Source organism: Amia ocellicauda, chromosome 5, assembly GCF_036373705.1.
Source record: "Amia ocellicauda isolate fAmiCal2 chromosome 5, fAmiCal2.hap1, whole genome shotgun sequence".
Classification (NCBI taxonomy): domain Eukaryota; kingdom Metazoa; phylum Chordata; class Actinopteri; order Amiiformes; family Amiidae; genus Amia; species Amia ocellicauda.
Genome location: NC_089854.1, coordinates 43977337 through 43996733, shown reverse-complemented (window position 1 = coordinate 43996733; position 19397 = coordinate 43977337). Strand labels below are relative to the sequence as shown.

General features: G+C 42.3%; 1 protein-coding gene across 2 annotated transcripts; it reads right to left on the bottom strand.

Annotated features, from left to right (window-relative positions):
- Nucleotides 1-11441: 11441 nt before the first annotated feature.
- On the bottom strand, nt 11442-18541 carry strap (serine/threonine kinase receptor associated protein). 2 transcript variants are annotated; one of them, XM_066705363.1, is made up of 10 exons: nt 18355-18541; nt 18019-18138; nt 17398-17533; nt 15456-15537; nt 14851-14923; nt 14347-14446; nt 13375-13512; nt 13016-13152; nt 12482-12631; nt 11442-12104 (listed from the first exon to the last, which is right to left on the bottom strand). In XM_066705363.1, exons 2-10 carry the CDS (start codon nt 18128-18130, stop codon nt 12040-12042), a joined length of 993 nt encoding a protein of 330 aa, XP_066561460.1. In that variant the 5' UTR covers nt 18131-18138; nt 18355-18541; the 3' UTR covers nt 11442-12039. The 2 variants fall into 2 exon arrangements, with proteins under 2 accessions (XP_066561460.1, XP_066561459.1); XM_066705362.1 differs by having other exon boundaries at nt 18019-18541.
- Between the last annotated feature and the right edge of the window lie 856 nt (nt 18542-19397).

The window sequence follows — 19397 nt, the reverse complement described above, 5'->3', positions numbered from 1 at the left end:
CACAATGTAGTCTGGGGGAGCGTAAACCCCCCTGGTGGTTGATGTAGGCCACCACTGACATGTTGTCCATCCGGACCAGGACGTGTTTGTCTGTCAGACCATGGTGAAAGTGGTGCAGTGAATATTTGAGGGGGCCACCATCTGCCCCAACAGTCTTTGAATTTCACCAGCTGGAGAGTCGATGCCCTTCTGAATGACGCCAGGTACTTCTCCAACGACTTGAGTCTGTCTCTGGACAGGTAGGCAAGCATATTTTGAGAGTCCAGTCTTATTCCCAAGAAAATCACCCTCTGTGCGGGCTTGAGGGAGCTTTTCTCTGTGTGAACTCTGAGACCCAGTGCAGTCACGTGACGTATGACCTCCACTGTATGTTCCTCCGCCTGAAGCCTGGAGTCTGTGCACACCAGCCAGTCGTCCAGGTAGTTCAGGATCCTTATCCCCTTTGTCGTGAAGGGGGCCAAGGCTGCGTCCATGCACTTTGAAAACGGCAGCACATTCAACTCGTACACCTGGCCCTGGAAGGCGAAGCGCAGGTATTTCCTGTGCGCCGGGAGGATGGGGACGTGGAAGTAGGTGTCCCTGAGGTCTACGTGAACCAGTCGCCCGTCCAGACAGACTGAAGGATACGCTGCACAGTCAACATGCGGAAGGGTCTTTTCTTCAGAAACATGTTGAGGCCCCTCAGATCTAAAATGAGCCGGAAGCCTCCGTCCTTCTTTGGCACCAGGAAGTACCCCGAGTAGAAGCCTGCTCAAGAGTCTTCGTCAGCCACTAGTCGTATCGCTCGTTTATCCCGCATCACTGCGATCTCCTGAGAGAGAGCTTGATCCCTTTCGGGACATTCGACAGTAGTGGGCAGCACCCCTCTGAAGCGGGGGGGGCCAGAGTGGAATTGGAGGGCGTATCCGTGGGTCATTGTCGTTCACACCCAGGAGTCCTGGGTGCAGGCTTGCCAAAGGTCGAGTCTGTTGGGGGGGGTGGGGTTGGCGATGGCGGCTTCACAGGGGGCTGCTGGGCGTCTGTTTTGCACCTAGGCTTCCAGCCGGAGAGCCTGTTCTTTCCCCTCATCGGCGGCTGGCCCCTGCGGCACTGGTCAGGCTGCGAGCCAGTAGGCTGTTGCAGTCTGGCTTGAGGCCTCCCCTGCCTCGGCCACGGTCTGTTGGGCTGCTGATGTCCCCATAGATGGTATTATGGTGGCCGTCTCTTCTGCTGGAGGTCAGCATATTTAGATGCTGACTCTTTAGCCTTCACTGACTGCTCAATTGAGAGGTCCACCGACTCTCCAAAAGTCTGGCCCGGGGTGATGGGAGCATCAAGGAGGATGGATTTCTCTTTGTCCTGGAGCTTCGCCTGCGTCAGCCACAGATGGCGTCTGGCTGCGACCATAGCTGTGAGAGATCTCCCCATAACCTCTCGCAGCAGATCCGTCATGTAGGCGTTGACGAGCTCCAATTCCTCCACATCCGCCATAGATTGGCGCTCCCTCAGGCATCCCGTCAGGTGCCCCATGTACAGGATGAGGATAGCCTGTGCATTATTGGCTTGGACCACTGAAGTTTCCGCAGCATATGCCTTTTTCAGCATCGCGTCCGTTGTCCTGCACTGTTTATTAGGGCAGAGCGGCTCCTTGCCCAAAACAGCACCCGCTTGCACCAGCCAGGACACCGAGTCCCTGATCGGTGGGAAAAATCACAGTCCCTTTTGTTCTGCCCCCGCCGTTGCGTACATGGCCTCCACCTGTCTAGAAGTTGCAGGAGCCGATGCCGGCTGGTTCCACGTGGACTGTACAATGTCCATGTAGTCATCAAGCAAGGGGAGAGTCTCCACGGGCCTCGCTGTATTTTTCCTGATTAATTGGTTTTTGGGAACCTGTTCCTGGGCGCACCATGGGATGTCCACCGTTGTATCCGCCCACCTCATCAGGACCTTGAACTCCACACTCGCCCCCTGAAACGGTTCCGACACTGAGCTTGCTCTCTCGGTCTCCTCCGCAAAGGAAAGCGCATCAGAGATATCTGAATGAGAAGCCACATGAGATAATGCCTCTTCAGGTGGCAGTGGTAGTCGGGGTGGCGGCTGGGGAAGACAGGGGGTTCCTCTCCTGTCAGAAGACGGGCCACCACAGTGTTCAGTATTTGTTATTGAGAGTCCAGCCTGTCCGCCAGCACCCCAACTGTTTTAATTAGAGACGCAATCCCTTCAGTCTCTTGTCTCCTGCAGCGCAGAGGGGTTCGCGGAGCAGAGCGTCTCGCCCTTGGGGATCTGTGTCTAGGAGAGCGTGTTCTCCTCCCAGGGGAGTGTTTGGGAGGAAGTGGAAATGGGGAAGCCAACTGCACTCTTGCTGAGGAGGCGTGAGATGAGGACGAGCGTCTCCGCCCTGGAGAAGCGCTCGCTCCGGTCCCTCGCGGAGCAGAGCCCACAGAGGAGTGGTGGGCGGAGCTTCTGCTGCAACGGCTGGCAGACAGGGAGTTTCTAGCCCTTCTACGGCGCGTTGACTCAGTAAAAAGGCGTGCTCCTTTCCTAGGCAACACACGCACAGATCGTGTTCATCATCTGAGGGCAGCTTGCCCTGGCATCCGGAACAGCGATGGAAAGCCCCTTTTGGCTTCATGCCTGTGAGAAGGTCCATCTCTAGATCGTCCATGTCCAGACCCTCCAAGTATATTGACAGCTCTCGTGGTAGAAGCACTTCACCAAACTCCTCCACTCTGATACTGTCCCCCTCGATAATGAAGTCGAGGTTGTCAATGTCGAGATCCGAGAGGTTGACACGGGCGTCGAGAGGTCGAGAGCGGGTTGACGTGAGCTTGTCGAGAGGTTGATGGTCGAGGAATCAATGAGGTTGGTTGATGTCAACAGGTCGAGTGATCTCGAGAGAAAGGTTGAGGGATCAATAAGGTTTTTTGATGTCGAGCAGCAGTGGCGAGGGATCGGTAGGTTGGTCGATTTTGAGCAGCAGGGTCGAGGGATTGACAAGGTTGATCGATGTCGACAGCAGGGTCAAGGGATCGACGTGACCGATGTTGAGCAGCAGGGGCGAGGGATCGGTGGGGTTGGTCGATGTCGACAAGGTCGAGGGATCGACAAGCTCAGTGTGTCAAGAGCTGTTTTTGGCATGTTGAGCGGGTTAAAATCCGCCGACAGAGGTCGAGATCCCAGGATAGAGCGGGCGGAACTAACCACGGGAGACTGCTCCGTGGAGTAGACTCCTTCTCTATCCTCTCCTACGCCACTTGAATCTGTAAAAAGAATAAAAATGGTACAGAAGGTAAAATTGTACAGTAGATCTCAGAGGAGGGACCGAAGCCGGCTCCAAGCAAGACTCCTAATGCACACTTACCTCAAAGAGAAGCTGAAAAAGTAAAGAAATCTGAGCTCCGAAGACAAGGTGAAAAGAATAATCAAGGATAATCCAATAGAATTCTGAGGAGTAGGGGAGCGCACTTCTCAAGCTTTAGGATCGCAAGTGAAACCGTCAGCACATTCACGGGCTGGTGAAAGAAGAAATGGCATGGAGCTGCGTCAGGAGGAGACTTTTCACAGAAACCGGGGGTGGGTCTCTCCTGACATCAGGGCCCCTATTGGGCAGCTTTGGTACATGCTTTCAATGATTGTGGTCAGCAATGGACGTGTTTGTTGAACACGAGGGCATTTTGTTTACCATTATCTCCTGTATCAAATGGAGATACACATTCATATTTAACACTCCGACAATTTAAAAACTTCATGAAGTTGGAAAAAGATAACTGTACATTCTCAAAAATAAAGAAATTGTGCTCACGGTCGATTGATACCACTGCTACACAATGTATATTAATCTACCAGTTTTAGTTATTTTACAAAATGTAAAAGCAGTAGATATTAAGTAAATATACGTTGAAAAAACTAAGGCACATTGGTAATGATTGAGTGCAAGTACAAACAAAACACAAAACAATATGGAAGGGTTACTAATGCAGCCAAATGAACAAACTTCTGCTTCTTGTATGTAATGGTAGGGCAATGGGAGAACCTGTGGGACATTGTTTTGAGGGTAGACTGTGATTTTAATGGGGTTTTTAAATGTACTTAAGCAATTTAATCCTCAAACTTAATGCGTGATGAAATGTGATTCATGCATTTTACTGCTCTGTAGCAATACTGCAACATTTAAATGATGTATTAATTGTGTGATGCACTTATTCTTTATTCTTTAATGTTGTGACATGCTTTGGCATGGTGTTCCACTATATACAATTAAGATTGATTGATTTAATTAGAATGAGGATTAAAGATTCTCATTGTCCAAAATAGGGACATATTTCAAAAAGGATTGAGCTAGTGATGTGCTATTACTATTGCTTGTATATATGTAAATTGCCAATAATCTGTGAGCAAAAAGGGAACCTGGTGGGTTCAAGGTGGGGGGAGGTTGGCAGTGGATGCACGTGACGGCAGGTGGGATGGTTCTATCTTTCCAGTTTTTAGATTTTTCTGTATTGGGGTTTGTTTTGTTGGCATGTTTGATTAATAACTTAAATTACAACAAAAAATAAATATAATTATTGGTAAAATAAATTAAAAAATGCTGTTTAGCCCCTGTAAAAACTTTTATATCTCTAATTTATCATTGGCACCCTTTGGCACTTAGCAAAGTATACAAACCAGACTTTGGCCACTCCATCCAAAAAAGGTGTAGGGTATAGGCATATTGCTCCCTTAGCCATTCTGAAACAACCTCCTTCATCTGAGGAGCTTGCGAGTCATTCTGTCAGATCACACAACACAACAACCAAAGTTTTTATACAAGGTATTTTTAATTAAACTTCAGGAGAACAAACACCTCTTTTTAGACAATTGAGAAAAGTATTACATACACAATTTTTTTTTTTTTACGGTCCAAACTAAAAGAAATCAGATGATTGGTTACATGTTCTATATTGACAACTACATGATTCTTTATCTTGTAGGCACACACATCAGTTACATGCACAAATAAAACAACAATATGGGCTATTTTAAAAGTAAACAACGGTTTGATAAACATGATCAGTAAAAGGTCATATAGATGTTGATGAAACTGACTAGCTTGCCGGCAGTTTTTCTACTCGGCTCATCCACTTCGGTGAACAGCTGTGCAAATTTCTCATATATGGCTTCTTTTTTGGCTCCAGCAAAATCTCATCTATGATTTTCTGGTCTTACCCAGGGGTGGCATGCAGGTGGGAGTAAGACAGTGCCTTGAGTAGCACAGGTTTCAGCCACGGTTTGTTCAGTCTTCTGTAAAACACCACGAAATAGAACTGAAAATAATAATTGTCTGGTTCAAACAGACAGCTGTGTCTTTACTGGCTGGGTTGATTCACTTCACAGCCCAGACAGACTTCTTTCAGGGATCGTTCAATGAGAGCATTCAGAATATACACCACTGGGGTTTTAACAAATCTGCTTACTTCGACCTGCACACCGGGCATAAATCCACCATCTTCATCACGTCCCGGGGCAGTTTGAAACCCATTGGATCGCTCAGTGGAGTGTGGGGTGCTCCTACAAAAAATAGGACAGTCCCCCTCCTGAGACAAGCCAGTGATAGACAGCGCCACAAAAGCAGTGCCCTCCAGGACCTTCTGAGCCTGTGGATCACAGAGACTAGCTTGGACAGTGGGCTGTTTCGTCCTGAGGTATCGGGGTTTGAGGTCTCGGAGGGTAGTCGCGGTCAGAGGGTTCAGGCGTGTATGGTGGATAGGACCAGGGGAGATCCCGGGATTGAACAGGTCTGTAGAGCCTGGTGATATCCACAGATTTCGGGGAATACATTCTCTTTAATTTTAAACCATGAAAGGGTTGTTGCACTTTTTATACTGTCTCTTCACTACGTCACGTCAGACCATCCACCACCCCCTCCAAACCCCAACAACCCATTTGCTTCTTCGTCATCGTTGTTGTCCTTCAAGGGGGAAATATAATCCATAATCCAACATATTCTCCTTTTAACAGAATCCAGTTCTGCACATTTTCTCAAGACATCAAAACCTGCATTCATATCGGTTATGACCTCTTTCAAGAACGGCCAGTCAGGGCCGTCAAACGTGATTTCAGTAGCTGTTTTTCTTGCTCCTCCTCAACCCTGTCAGGGGTGATCGGTCACATCTGGCAGTGTCCTTACAGATGAACCCATGCCCACAGGAGGTTCCAGTTAGAGTGAAAGAAGATGAGACATTACGTCCTCACAGGAAGAAGCCGATCGAGCGATTGAATCCCCAGTCACCATTGAAGGGAAACCGACAACAGCGTTTTTGGACTTCGGCAGTAACTGGCTCACAATTTGCTGGTTAGCTCCAAAGCCATGTATAACACAGACCTGCTCTCTCTTTCCTGTGTACATGGGGACATGCATCAGTATCCCATGGCTCCAGTCACAGTCCTCACTACCAGAGGGCCCTGCAAGATTCTGATTGGAGTGCTAGAGAACTTGCCATTTCCTCTTATCCTGGGGCAAGGCTTCCTGAAGTCCCAGGAACTGTGGAATGAGACACAGGAAGACACACCACTTTCCCCTGCAAGAATATGTAAGGTAATGTCTGCTGCACCATAACCTAGGTGGCATGACTGTCATGGTGAACTGACCGGGCGTAAGGGGACCCAGGCGCGGAGAGAGCATTATCCAGGCAGGGCGGTCGAGAGCCGGCAGACAGGTATAGCAAAGACAGTTCCGTAATCGTGGTCAGGAGAACAGGCAGAGGTTGAGTCACAGGGCAATGCAGGGAATCCAGAAACGTGGTCACAATCAGGCATGCAAAAAGGTCAGGTATCCAAGAAACAACACAACAGGAGATCTGAAAAACTGTGGTCAAGGGAAGGCAGAGGTCAAACACAATGTAGCATGGAAACAGGTACTTGGAAAGGCTTGGAAATTGAGGCAGGAGCAAACAATGACTTTGCTATGATCAGCTGGGTTTAAATGCACTGGGAGGTGAGTGAGGGAAATCAAGAACAAGTGCGAGATATAATTGAATAATGACATGAGATAGGTGAAGGGTGACATCAGGTGGTGAGCTGGGGAAGGTGCAGGCAGACATCATGACACTAGGCGACTATGAAGACGATGCTACGGAAAACCATAGAAACTGGGACCAGCTGCTACCATATGTACTATTCGCCATCAGGGAAGTGACATAAGCATCGACCGGATTCATCCCTTTCGAATTGTTATATGGACGTGGACCCTGTGGGCTTTTAGACCGTGTGAGACCTGGGAGGAGCAGCCTTGGAAGCACTTGGAAACACTGGAAGTAGATTAACTTATCGATCATCTTAAAAAAAAAAAAAAAGAATATCAAAGTTGTACAAGGATTTACACACACATCATAAAATACAGCATGAAACAATGCAGGGCAGAAAGTCTACAGTATCAGATGGCAAGACTCATACAAACTATAAATAAAACTAAAATGCCTTTAATAAACTGGGTCAAGGGCAAAATTCACTGGCGAGATGGGGGGGATGTGTGCCCTCCAATGTTAAAAGTAAGCGATTTTGTCCCCCCCAATATTTTAGCTTTGTGGGGAAATAGAATGACAGCGCATTCCACCCCCAGTTCGCTCCGACGATCTTCTAAGCCACATAGAGCAAAATTCCTAACTCCATTCCACCTTTTCTGACTCAAAATATACAGTGAGGGAAAAAAGTATTTGATCCCCTGCTGATTTTGTACGTTTGCCCACTGACAAAGAAATGATCAGTCTATAATTTTAAAGGTAGGTGTATTTTAACAGTGAGAGACAGAATAACAACAACAAAATCCAGAAAAACACATTTCAAAAAAGTTATAAATTGATTTGCATGTTAATGAGGGAAATAAGTATTTGATCCCCTATCAATCAGCAAGATTTCTGGCTCCCAGGTGTCTTTTATACAGGTAACGAGCTTAAAGGGAGTGCTCCTAATCTCAGCTCGTTACCTGTATAAAAGACACCTGTCCACAGAAGCAATCAATCAATCAGATTCCAAACTCTCCACCATGGCCAAGACCAAGGAGCTGTCCAAGGATGTCAGGGACAAGATTGTAGACCTACACAAGGCTGGAATGGGCTACAAGACCATCGCCAAGCAGCTTGGTGAGAAGGTGACAACAGTTGGTGCGATTATTCGCAAATGGAAGAAACACAAAATAACTGTCAGTCTCCCTCGGTCTGGGGCTCCATGCAAGATCTCACCTCGTGGAGTTTCAATGATCATGAGAACGGTGAGGAATCAACCCAGAACTACACGGGAGGATCTTGTTAATGATCTCAAGGCAGCTGGGACCATAGTCACCAAGAAAACAATTGGTAACAATACGCCGTGAAGGACTGAAATCCTGCAGCGCCGGCAAGGTCCCCCTGCTCAAGAAAGCACATGTACAGGCCCGTCTGAAGGTTGCCAATGAACATCTGAATGATTCAGAGGAGAACTGGGTGAAAGTGTTGTGGTCAGATGAGACCAAAATCGAGCTCTTTGGCGTGTTTTTCTGCTAAGGGGACAGGACAACTGCACCGCATCAAAGGGACAATGGATGGGGCCATGTACCATCAAATCTTGGGTGAGAACCTCCTTCCCTCAGCCAGGGCATTGAAAATGGGTCGTGGATGGGTATTCCAGCATGACAATGACCCAAAACACACAGCCAAGGCAACAAAGGAGTTGCTCAAGAAGAAGCACATTAAGGTCCTGGAGTGGCCTAGCCCGTCTCCAAACCTTAATCCCATAGAAAATCTGTGGAGGGAACTGAAGGTTCGAGTTGCAAAATGTCAGCCTCGAAACCTTAATGACTTGGAGAGGATCTGCAAAGAGGAGTGGGACAAAATCCCTCCTGAGATGTGTGCAAAACTGGTTGCCAACTACAAGAAACGTCTGACCTCTGTGATTGCCAACAAGGGTTTTGCCACCAAGTACTAAGTCGAAGGGGTCAAATACTTATTTCCCTCATTAACATGCAAATCAATGTATAACTTTTTTGAAATGCGTTTTTCTGCATTTTTTTGTTGTTATTCTGTCTCTCACTGTTAAAATACACCTACCATTAAAATTATAGACTGATCATTTCTTTGTCAGTGGGCAAACGTACAAAATCAGCAGGGGATCAAATACTTTTTTCCCCTCACTGTATGCTGTCATTAAATGCATGCCATGTTTTTCCCAACGCCTTGCTCCAACTACACACAAACAGACACACACACACACATCCACGGTCGAGGATCCATTAGAGGAGTTCAAAACTGAACAGACTGCAAACCTAAACCTTTTACAATTGCGTGTAGAATTTGATCTCAGAGGTGCATTAGTTAATGAACATTTTATGTTTTCTTGTCTTGTTGTCTGTTGGTGTAAAATTACATATTTTGTTTGAGCAGACATAGTAGCTATTTTAATTTTCTACAGCAAATTGCCTAGCAAGAACAACAACTTTTTCCTTTTTTTTTGCTAATTTAGTAGATTGACCCATCTGAGCATGTGGCAGGGGCAAGCAATATAGATGTTAGGGAGGAGACAGCATGTTCACGTCAGGGACAGGGCAGATGCTGAGGTAAGTCGTAAGGAACATAAAACTGTTCAGCTTATTTTCTAATGTGTTCCCTTGTCTATTTTGAATTGACCAAATTCATTATATAATTTAGTGTATATTAGACATCATGTAGCAAAACCTTTCTTTCAATATGCTATCTGTAAGTTATTTTTTCACTCCCAGTGGTAACTACTGTGTTGCATATAATACTATACAATATAATAATTTGTTAATTTGAATATAAAGGTTCAGGTTTCAAATCATTTCTGAACCTGAATGTAAATTGTAGGGAATTCGTTTTTTAAATTACTATCATTTATTATGATATACATGAATTAATGAGAGGGTGTGAAAATATTTCTATGCAACACATTGAAATAATTTATGACAATCACTCCATCCTCCTCTCCTGCCTCGCTGACCTTGGAATCTCTGGGACTGCTCTCACCTGGTTCACCTCCTACCTCAGTGATCGGACCTACCAAGTGAAATGGTGAGGTTCCTCATCCACCCCCCAACCTCTCCTCACAGGCGTACTCCAAGGCTCTGTCCTGGGTCCCCTCCTGTTCTCTTGCTACACTCGCTCCCTGGAAATCTAAGTATATCATATCATATGCTTTCACCTGATCTACAGCTGCAGTTGCATGTTCAAACATTTCTAATAAATTAGTAAGACATGATCTGCCTCGTCTAAACCCATGTTGACTATCTCCAAGAATACAAGTAATGCAGGTGAGACTGGTCTGTAATTTCCTGGCTCAGTTTTGTCCCCTTTCTTGTGGATTGGTATGACATTTGCCATCTTCCAGTCAGTTGGCACATCTCCTGTTCTAAGCCATTTGTAATATTTTAGTTAGCGGCTCATTAATAATTTCCATAATTTCTTAAAGTACTGTTGGAAATATACCATCTGGCCCAGGTGATTAGTTTGATTTTAATTCTGCTAGTCCCTTTAGTACCTGCTCTTCATTTATCCTGATTGCTTTTAGGGTTTGACTGGACTGATGGTTAACCTGTGGCATGTCCGTTTTTTTCTTTTGTAAAAACGTCTGTAAGATACTAATTTAGAACATTTGGTACATCTTCTTCATTTTCTAAGATACTTCCTATAAATGTTTAAACTGCTCACAGACACCTTGTAGTTTTTCTGTGGGAAAAATTTTCAGTTACTGTAATAGGAAAAACCTTAGTATACTGTATTTTCAAAATAGAAAACTTCCCAATAATAGTCTTCAAAGTGTGGACAGATAATATACCTTTTTAAAATGTTATCAAAAAGGGAGAACATCTTGCTCTGTTAACTATTACATTAGACACAGCCTTAAACAAATTAAAATTAAAATTCAACATTGTTTAGGGAGACTAAAAATAGACTTTATTGTTCAACATTGAAAGCCCATCTAAAGGACAGTTCGCACCAAAATGAAAATATTTACAGCAAATTAATCATACTAGAGTGTCATTACACTCTGCAGTAGGCTTTGATTTAGTATCATTGAAATGGGTTTGTATCCCTATGTTCATGTATATCATTGCAGCAAAGTTTATAATTATGGAAAATGAAAAGATACCCACACACTACCACTCCAGAGTAAAGAAAATAAGGTATTTGTTTAGCCTATGCCTCAATGTTTTCAAAAATATTCAATGTTTCGATGATAAGAGATCTTAAGAGATCTTCTAAATGAATTTGTCATAATTGGACTTATGCAGCCCATAGAAAAATTGTTCTAGAACTTTAAAATCAGGAAGGTTGCTCTAAAAATGAGCAGTATCAGCTTTTAAGAGAATCAATCATATGACATCTCCTGTACTTAAATTGATATATTTTGCATATTTTTCAACAATGGGTATTTTACACCAGACTAGAAACAGTGAAAAGAAAAAGGTTGGGGGAGAGAAAAGAAAGAAACGCATATAAACATTACCTCTTTATTTTGATAACAAAACAATGCAACCATTAACAGAAGATTTATAAAACAAAAGCGAAGAACAAAAATTACCTTGCTTTTCTCACCCGTTACATTTTTTTTTTTCTCGCACCAGTACTTTTAATAAAAGAAAATCCTCTCGAATCAGAAATTCGTAAGCACAGCCAAAACCTTTTTTTTCTGCTTTCCTACTTTAAACAAAACAAAAATACCTTGCATGGCTACAGAGCTGGGGAATTGAGAGATCTAGAAAGGCTCATCCAAAAAGCTGAAGTTATGACCAACATCACAAAGGAAGCAGGCAGCTGTGCTGAGAAATGCACAGGTCTACTACTTTCCTTTTGTACATTATGATTTGTTTTTGCCTTATTATTTACATTGTTTTTGAATGTTACATCTCAGAAAACCCCCTTGTCTGCTCTGACATCTAGGTCAGTACAGCTCCCACAACTGCCATGCGCAAGAGAGATGAAGCTTGGGCAGCTGGCTGATCTGTAACCATGTCTGAGTCTTGGTCTCTGTATCTGAAGGAGCCTGGGATATCCACTTGTCCTCGCCTCTCGTCCTAGGCTTGGCTGGGCTGACTCATGCCTTTATTTCAGGAGCAGTAGTGCAGTAGAGCGCATCCGAGTTCTCGGACACCAGTTCCTCTGTGAAACGAGACAAGGGCCATATGAAATACATCCATCCAAAAAGCTGGCAAAGCAAATGTTGATCTGATTCAGAGCAAAGCTATGACCCATGAATTCCTTATCTATGGGTTAAAATGGAAAGTCAAATCCCATTACACTTTGAGATGAACCGTACATGTATTTCTGTAAATACACTCAAGCTTTGTTCAACTTCCCAGGAGGTGAGAGATGCAGGAATCAATACTAGGCAATGAGACAACTTCCATATAGGGAAGGAATCCAATCAGACCCAACCTAACTTACAGTTTCAGCAGTACTTTTAAATTGACCTCACAATTATAGAAATGTTGGGGGAATACACACATTGATCAGCAAGACTGTGGACCAAGACTTACCAGGGAGAACACATTTCCACAAACCATACGTTTTCCCAACAGCTGTTTGCCAAAGTCTCAAAGTGCCATCCTCAGAACCACTGGCATATAGTTCTCCATCAGGGCTAAATCGCACACAATGCACTGGGCCGAAGTGACCCTTATAAGACTCTGAAAGAAAAGCAGAGGATTCATTATTGGGTTTTAAAATCGGGTCCCACAAAGCCAGGAGCCTTGCAGATTGATGCAACACTCTCCATCTCTCAATGGAAGACAAAGGCACGTTGCAGTTATCCATGCAGAAACGTTCATGGCCGTACAGAAGGAATGCTCCTGTGAAAATGCAATTGCTTTTAAAACACTGAATCGGTACCAAACCAAAGTATCTGAGCTGTGCACAAGTTGACCTGAGACACGGAACTCATCTGGAGCGGTTTGCAGATTTTATTTTTTCAGTTTGCAGATTTTCAAGTTAATAAAGTGGCTACCAAAAGAAAGCAACTGTGCATCTTTTGACCTGACTTGTCGTCGAGAAGGGGGCATGTTCAGTCTTACCCAACTCTTCTTTAGTATTATAGTCGAATTTGTAGAGCTTGAAATCATCACCAGCAGCCACCAAGAAATCCTTATCAGGATGCAGAGATGCGGAGTTAATTGAAGCTGGGGCATCAACTGTCTTGATTAAGTCAAGGCTGTAGAAAAGAGGTAAGAAAACAAACAACTTGTGAGATCGTATCTGAGAATTTACAAAAATATAATGGTTACAATGACTTTAGACACTTCACAATTTGCAATATTGTATTTTATAATGAAAACTTCAGTACACTGCTTAAAGCATTTTCTAAATCTTATTTTAAAATTAAAAATTACAACCTCAATAGAGGATTTCGAATCACATTTTCCAGAACTCTCACCTCAGTGCATTGTAGAATCCAATTGTTTTCCCGTAAGTGATGACGAGAACTTCGCCATCGGGAATGTACTCCATGCTGCTGACGGAGCTGTCAAAAGGCATCGACTTCACTACTTCCATACTAGTTCTATCCCACAAGCTGAAAGGCAAAAAGACAAGAAGGCAACAATTAATCAAGTTAAAATAGATCTACAAAAAAAATCCAAATTATAATACTAATGTTTGCTTGAATGTTTCACCCAAAGCAACTCAGACAGGGTACCCATTTATACAGGAGCTGAAGCAATCCAGTTAGTGTACCTTTCTCAAGGGCAAAACAGTGGTGTTTTACTGGGGAAATGGAACTACAAACCACAAGTTGCAAGTATGGAGCCCTAACACTACAACAGTAAAGATCTGCTCTAGTCAATTGTCTCCAACTGGTATAAATGCATATATAAAGGTTTATTATTTATGTATTTATTATTATGCCCTTTTAATCCATATAAATCAGTTTTTAGGTTTAATTACATGCATGTTTTGATTAGCTTTTACTATTGTACATTATACAATAAGTATAATTGCCTCATTTACACAATATTGTTTGTGGTTATTCATTATTGCCCATAAATATGGACATTATATTTTTAATTTTACTTTGGCACTGTAAAACAAATGTTAATGAATGTTAAAATTGTTATCAATTTAAATTGACAGAGATGTTCAATAATATATCTTGCAATAAAAATTAAGAAATACAATAATTATTTCACTATGATACACTGTGTGATGATAATGTTGTGTAATCAGTGACTTTAAACAGTGCAGTGCTTCCAAGTATGAGTGAAACTGAAACATCAGCTCTAGAGTATACTTTCAACATTCAATCTTTTTATGAAGTTTCTCAGTAAGGTGCATGCTTTGCTGAGATTTTGCTCTGGATGAACAGCCACCCTCCAAGGTCCAAAGAAAAGAGAAAAGACCAACTACCTACCGCACTGTCTTGTCATCAGCGGCTGACAGAATCTGCTTGTCATCATTGCACCACAGAGCTTTCTTGATGGCCGAGGTGTGGCCAGTGATCTCCTGAGGTTCTGCAGAGAAATGCAAACCAATGACTCAAAACCACTCTCCACCACATGCAGTGCACTGAATGGATTAGTTCACTGGACATGCACTGCTTCCCTCTCAATTACTCGAATGATCCTAATGATTAACCAATCCAAAAATTGTGAATGCAGGCATACATGGTAAAGCAACCAGCTCGAGCTGGAGTGATCGTTTAGGAGTCAGCTACAGTAAATAAATACCTATGTGCATAATTAGCATTTGCTTCAGGATGTTTTAAGGAGAAGACACATCTCCTCCCCTGCCACATTACAATGCATCATTAATGTGCCCATCTGTCAGCAAGGACTACAATCGTTCTTGCAGTTTCCCAGATTAAGGAATATTAACAGGGACCCTGCACATGTACTTCATTGATTAGAGGACCCACCTGCTTCAGGCTTGCCCAGGTCATAAATGCGTAAAATTTTATCTTGTCCCCCAGTTAAAAGGTTATTACTGTCCTGCAAAACAAGAAGATTGGGATTATTGTATATTAAAAAAAAAAAAAGACAGGTTTGTTTAATTCTGATATTATCATCATTAAAAAAAGCTAAAATAAACGTAAGTATATTTTTCTTTCTTTCTTTCTTTCAATATTTTCAAATTCGAAAAACACAGAGCTTTGGTAAAGACCCAACTCAGTTCATACATTACAGTTCACCAACGCAAATCAACTTAATTTTCATCAATGCGGATAAGGTTTTGGTTTTAAGTACTTCTAAGTGTAGCAATCTGGTCTTGTGCAATTTATACATCTCTCAATATTCTTGTACAGATTTATCTTGGCTTAAAACATATGGTGTTCTTTTAAGGCAGATCAGTTACTCAGTGGTACTTAAAATATCAGGAATCTAAAAAGGGAAACAATAATAAATAAATAAAATCTTATATTCAACTAAATGCTGAACCATTGCTAAGAAATATGACTGTAATGAAATCAGTCAGTCAAAGGCTGAGTCTATAGGGGAAAATATAGAGAAAAGAAAACCATACCTGAGTGAAGTTCACAGACTTGACAATGTGCTTATGGGCTAGAGTAAGGATTTCATCCCCTGTTACTGCATCCCACACTTTGCTAGAAAATAAATAAAGGTCACTCCATAAATTAAAAGTCTGAGTCATTCTCTTCCTATTAAAATAATTATCCTGTTCATAATAAATCTATTATATGCAATTGGGAAAAATGTTAAACTCCCATAGTGAAGGTTGAGAGAAAATAAAAATCAGATGAAGCCTTCCTTAAGACTGGTGGACTTTCCATTCTGCAATGAAACATTTTGTGGGAGGTACATAAGGCAAACTGACCGACTTGTTCTGGTTAACAATGCAAAATCATCATGTAGGTGCCACTACTTTGCACTGCTCCAATACAATTTACTATATTGGAAAATCACTCAATCATTCAGTCTCCATTTTTATCATATTACTCTATCTTAGTATCATGCTTGCTTTTCTCTTTTACCCTGTGTTGTAACTTAAAACCATATAGGCTATATAGGACTACAGTCCAGATTAAAACCATTGTTAATAATGGAATTTCACCAAAATGGGAAGTTTAACAGTAAGCATGGGTCTACCACTCTAATGAAAGGAGAGAAACTGGGATTCATTTCCTAATCAAATCTTTATACTACATAACCCCCTACATAACACTGTCACACACCTTTTCATATAACTGAAGACATACTGTATGCATAGACAACCTGTTTCTCCAATGAGTTAACGCAAAAAAAAAAAACCTGACTACCCTTCTCTAGGAGAAATAATTTAAAATGGATCTAGACTAAAGGTCGGCCGATTAAATCGGACCCACTAACAGCTTTTTGAAACTATCTGCAATCTGCAAAAATGAACGCCGATAATGGCCGATAGTTTTTTGGGGTTGTACGCATTAAGATCCTTGTTATAGGGGATTAACACAGCCTCTATTGATGAAATGAAAACCATCACTGACTCCCTCATGGAGTTTATTGTCACATGTGACTTGGCTCAGTGCGCAGACACTGCTTGGCTGGAACTTCAAATTGATGCTCACTTAAATGAAAGAAGAGGTACGCATACAAGTTGTCAATAAACATTGTCATGACACAGTCAAACATTGAAAACAAACAATAAAATGGAAGGTACTTTGTTTACTGCCAGAGTCATATTATAAATAGCTACTTAGCACTTATATCCTGAAAACCCGCACCCGCAGACATTTTAGAGCTTTCAGACAGCAAAATGTATTACCACCGGATTATTTTTCCTACCGAAGAAATACTCTATTTCCAAGGGGATTATATCATTTGATGGGGAAGTACAATAAATATTATTTATGTCCGGTAAGTTGTGAAGAACTTTTTTTTTTTTAAGTTATTGTACACTCAGAGCAGTGTGGGCATTTAAATTAGGGCATTACAGTTTTTTACATTTGGATCTTTTCTCATTTTTAGAGTTATTTGCAGAAGTCTTTTATGCAATCTATCGATTAAAAAGGGAAACATTTTAAAAATTGTCCGATAAATCGGATATCGGCTTTTCCCCACACCCTAATTCTTGTTATCGGTATCGGTTTTGAAAATCCACTATTGATCGACCTCTACAAAATTGACAATCGTGAAAGTCTGACATAACAATTGAGCAGACTGCAATAGAAGCTCTGGCTTAGACGAGACCACCACCACTGACTACAGGAGCTACAGTATGTGTACAAAAGTCAGAACAAGCAATTGCAGGGTGGTTAACACCACCGTCTGCGCACTCTGGATACAAATAAAATAAAGGTTCTCAAACTGTGTAATCAGATCTGTTGCTGTGCGAGGCAAAAAAAAAAAAAACATAGAATCAAACTGAACAAGACAAGGATATTCTGAGTATGAATATTTTCATGTCTTCCTCTTGTAGAATCTCAACAGTTCCTCTTGTGCTGCTGCAGAGCTGGTCAGATACTCACGCTGAGAAATCAGCAGCTGCAGTGGCCGCTTTAGTGGCTTCTTTGTTCAAGGTGGCCCCCCAGACAGCACCCTTGTGACCCAGAAACGTTCCAATCCAGTCCCCTGTGTCGCCCTGGCGCAACATAGGTTTGCCATCTAGTTAAGTAAAGATTAAGTAAATGCAAAATGCAGACACGCATCAATAATAATACAAATCAAAAATCAGTATGGATTAAAAACTAATATACTGAGCACCCTTCCCTTTCGGAATAAGAATATTTTGGATACTTACCAACATTGTAAGTAAAAGCAATATGTAGTTACTATAATATATAGATTTTCACTCTCTCTCTAATCTTCACCCACTCTGTGAGGAAGAATTTGACATTTACACCTTCAAAACCAAAAACATGCCATTATTGCAACTGACTTCAGTTTTATGGTGAGACATTATTACTGTCAAAACATGAACGGCATAAAGATCCTATCAAGACAGGTGATGTGCTAACCTCACAAGACAAGGGATTTTTCACATTGCATGTTCACTGATAACCCATTAACACTGAAAAACCCAATCGGGGATGGATAATAGTACAAATACGAATGCAGTGTTCATATATAAATATAAATAAAATACATACCTTTACAAGCACTTATCAGGAAATATCCGTAAGGGGTTATTCCACTGAATGCCAAGTCAACCACAGGCCTGGTGTGCCCAGAGCAAGTAAGCGGTGTTTGCCTCATAGCCATAATGGTCTCTATAAATTATAGACAAAACTAACACAGAAGCAGGACACAAAAACTAAGAAAACAAAACACGAAAATAAAGAGAAAGAGAGGGAGACCGAGCAGAAAGACCCGAGACCTCAAACAAATACAGGAAAGAGGAAAAGCGACAGAGAAGAATTGTTACACGCCGATTTTGAATTTCGTAAGAAGCGACACCTCCCTGGCTTAGGCTGACTACCACTCACCGATACGCTTTACAAGGCTTTTAGCAACGGGAGAGGAGCTAGCTGAAGGGGACAGGGGCTCTCGGTTCCTGGGACTGAGATAAAAAGATTCGCCTTGCGGACAACGCCGTGCCGCCGGCTACACTATGCAACTGGTGCGGCAGGAGAGCTGGAAATAGATGGGCGCAAGAGCAAATTAACCGGATGTAGAATAGAAGAAACAATGACGCATGGATGCCTAAACCGGAAGGGAACTGCAGAGTCCGTGTGGAAACAAACACCATCGGTGTTACAACATAAGTGCTCTATATTGGAGGAGTTACCCCTACCTCTGTTTATTTGCGTTGTTTTACGGCCAGTTTGCAAAATGTACAGTTTCGTCGTCATTTTGTATTATTATGTTTTGTTTTTACTTCTGCTTACTGAATGAGCCTCGACTTCAGGTTTTCCATTTGTTCAGTGTACGGGAACAATTATTCTGCACGGATACTGGTATTTCTGGGACTGGTGGTAGCAATGGGACATTAGGCTGCCTTTAAAACAAACCCAATATATATGAATTAATAACGTCGCCAATGTTCTAATCATATTGTAAAATTAGTCATTGATGCATACTAATGCAACAGTGGCTTTGGATTTTTGTAATGTATTACATGTTTGGGGGACAGCTTAGCGTCTCATTGCTAGGTTAAGTGGGCTATTTAAGATCACTATTAACTTTATTATTTGTTTAACACTACTCACAAAGCTACAGTAGTACCAGGATATTTAGTTGTACTGCAAGATTGTTAATGAATAATATCCTCTGATCTGCGACACTCTGAGCAAGAGACACTTCAGAAGATCTGGGCAGAACCGCATGAATCTAACTGTGTTACAGTAGCCTATTGCATAATCAAACGTCTGATGTCTCATATGGGAAGATGTCTTGGCAGCTGTACAACTAGCTTAATGTACACACGTATTGTTATTGGTGAATTGATCGGATAACATATACATGATTTAACTCTAATGGCACACATTCCTGCCAGAGGTTTCACATTCCCATCCAAAGTAGGCTCCTG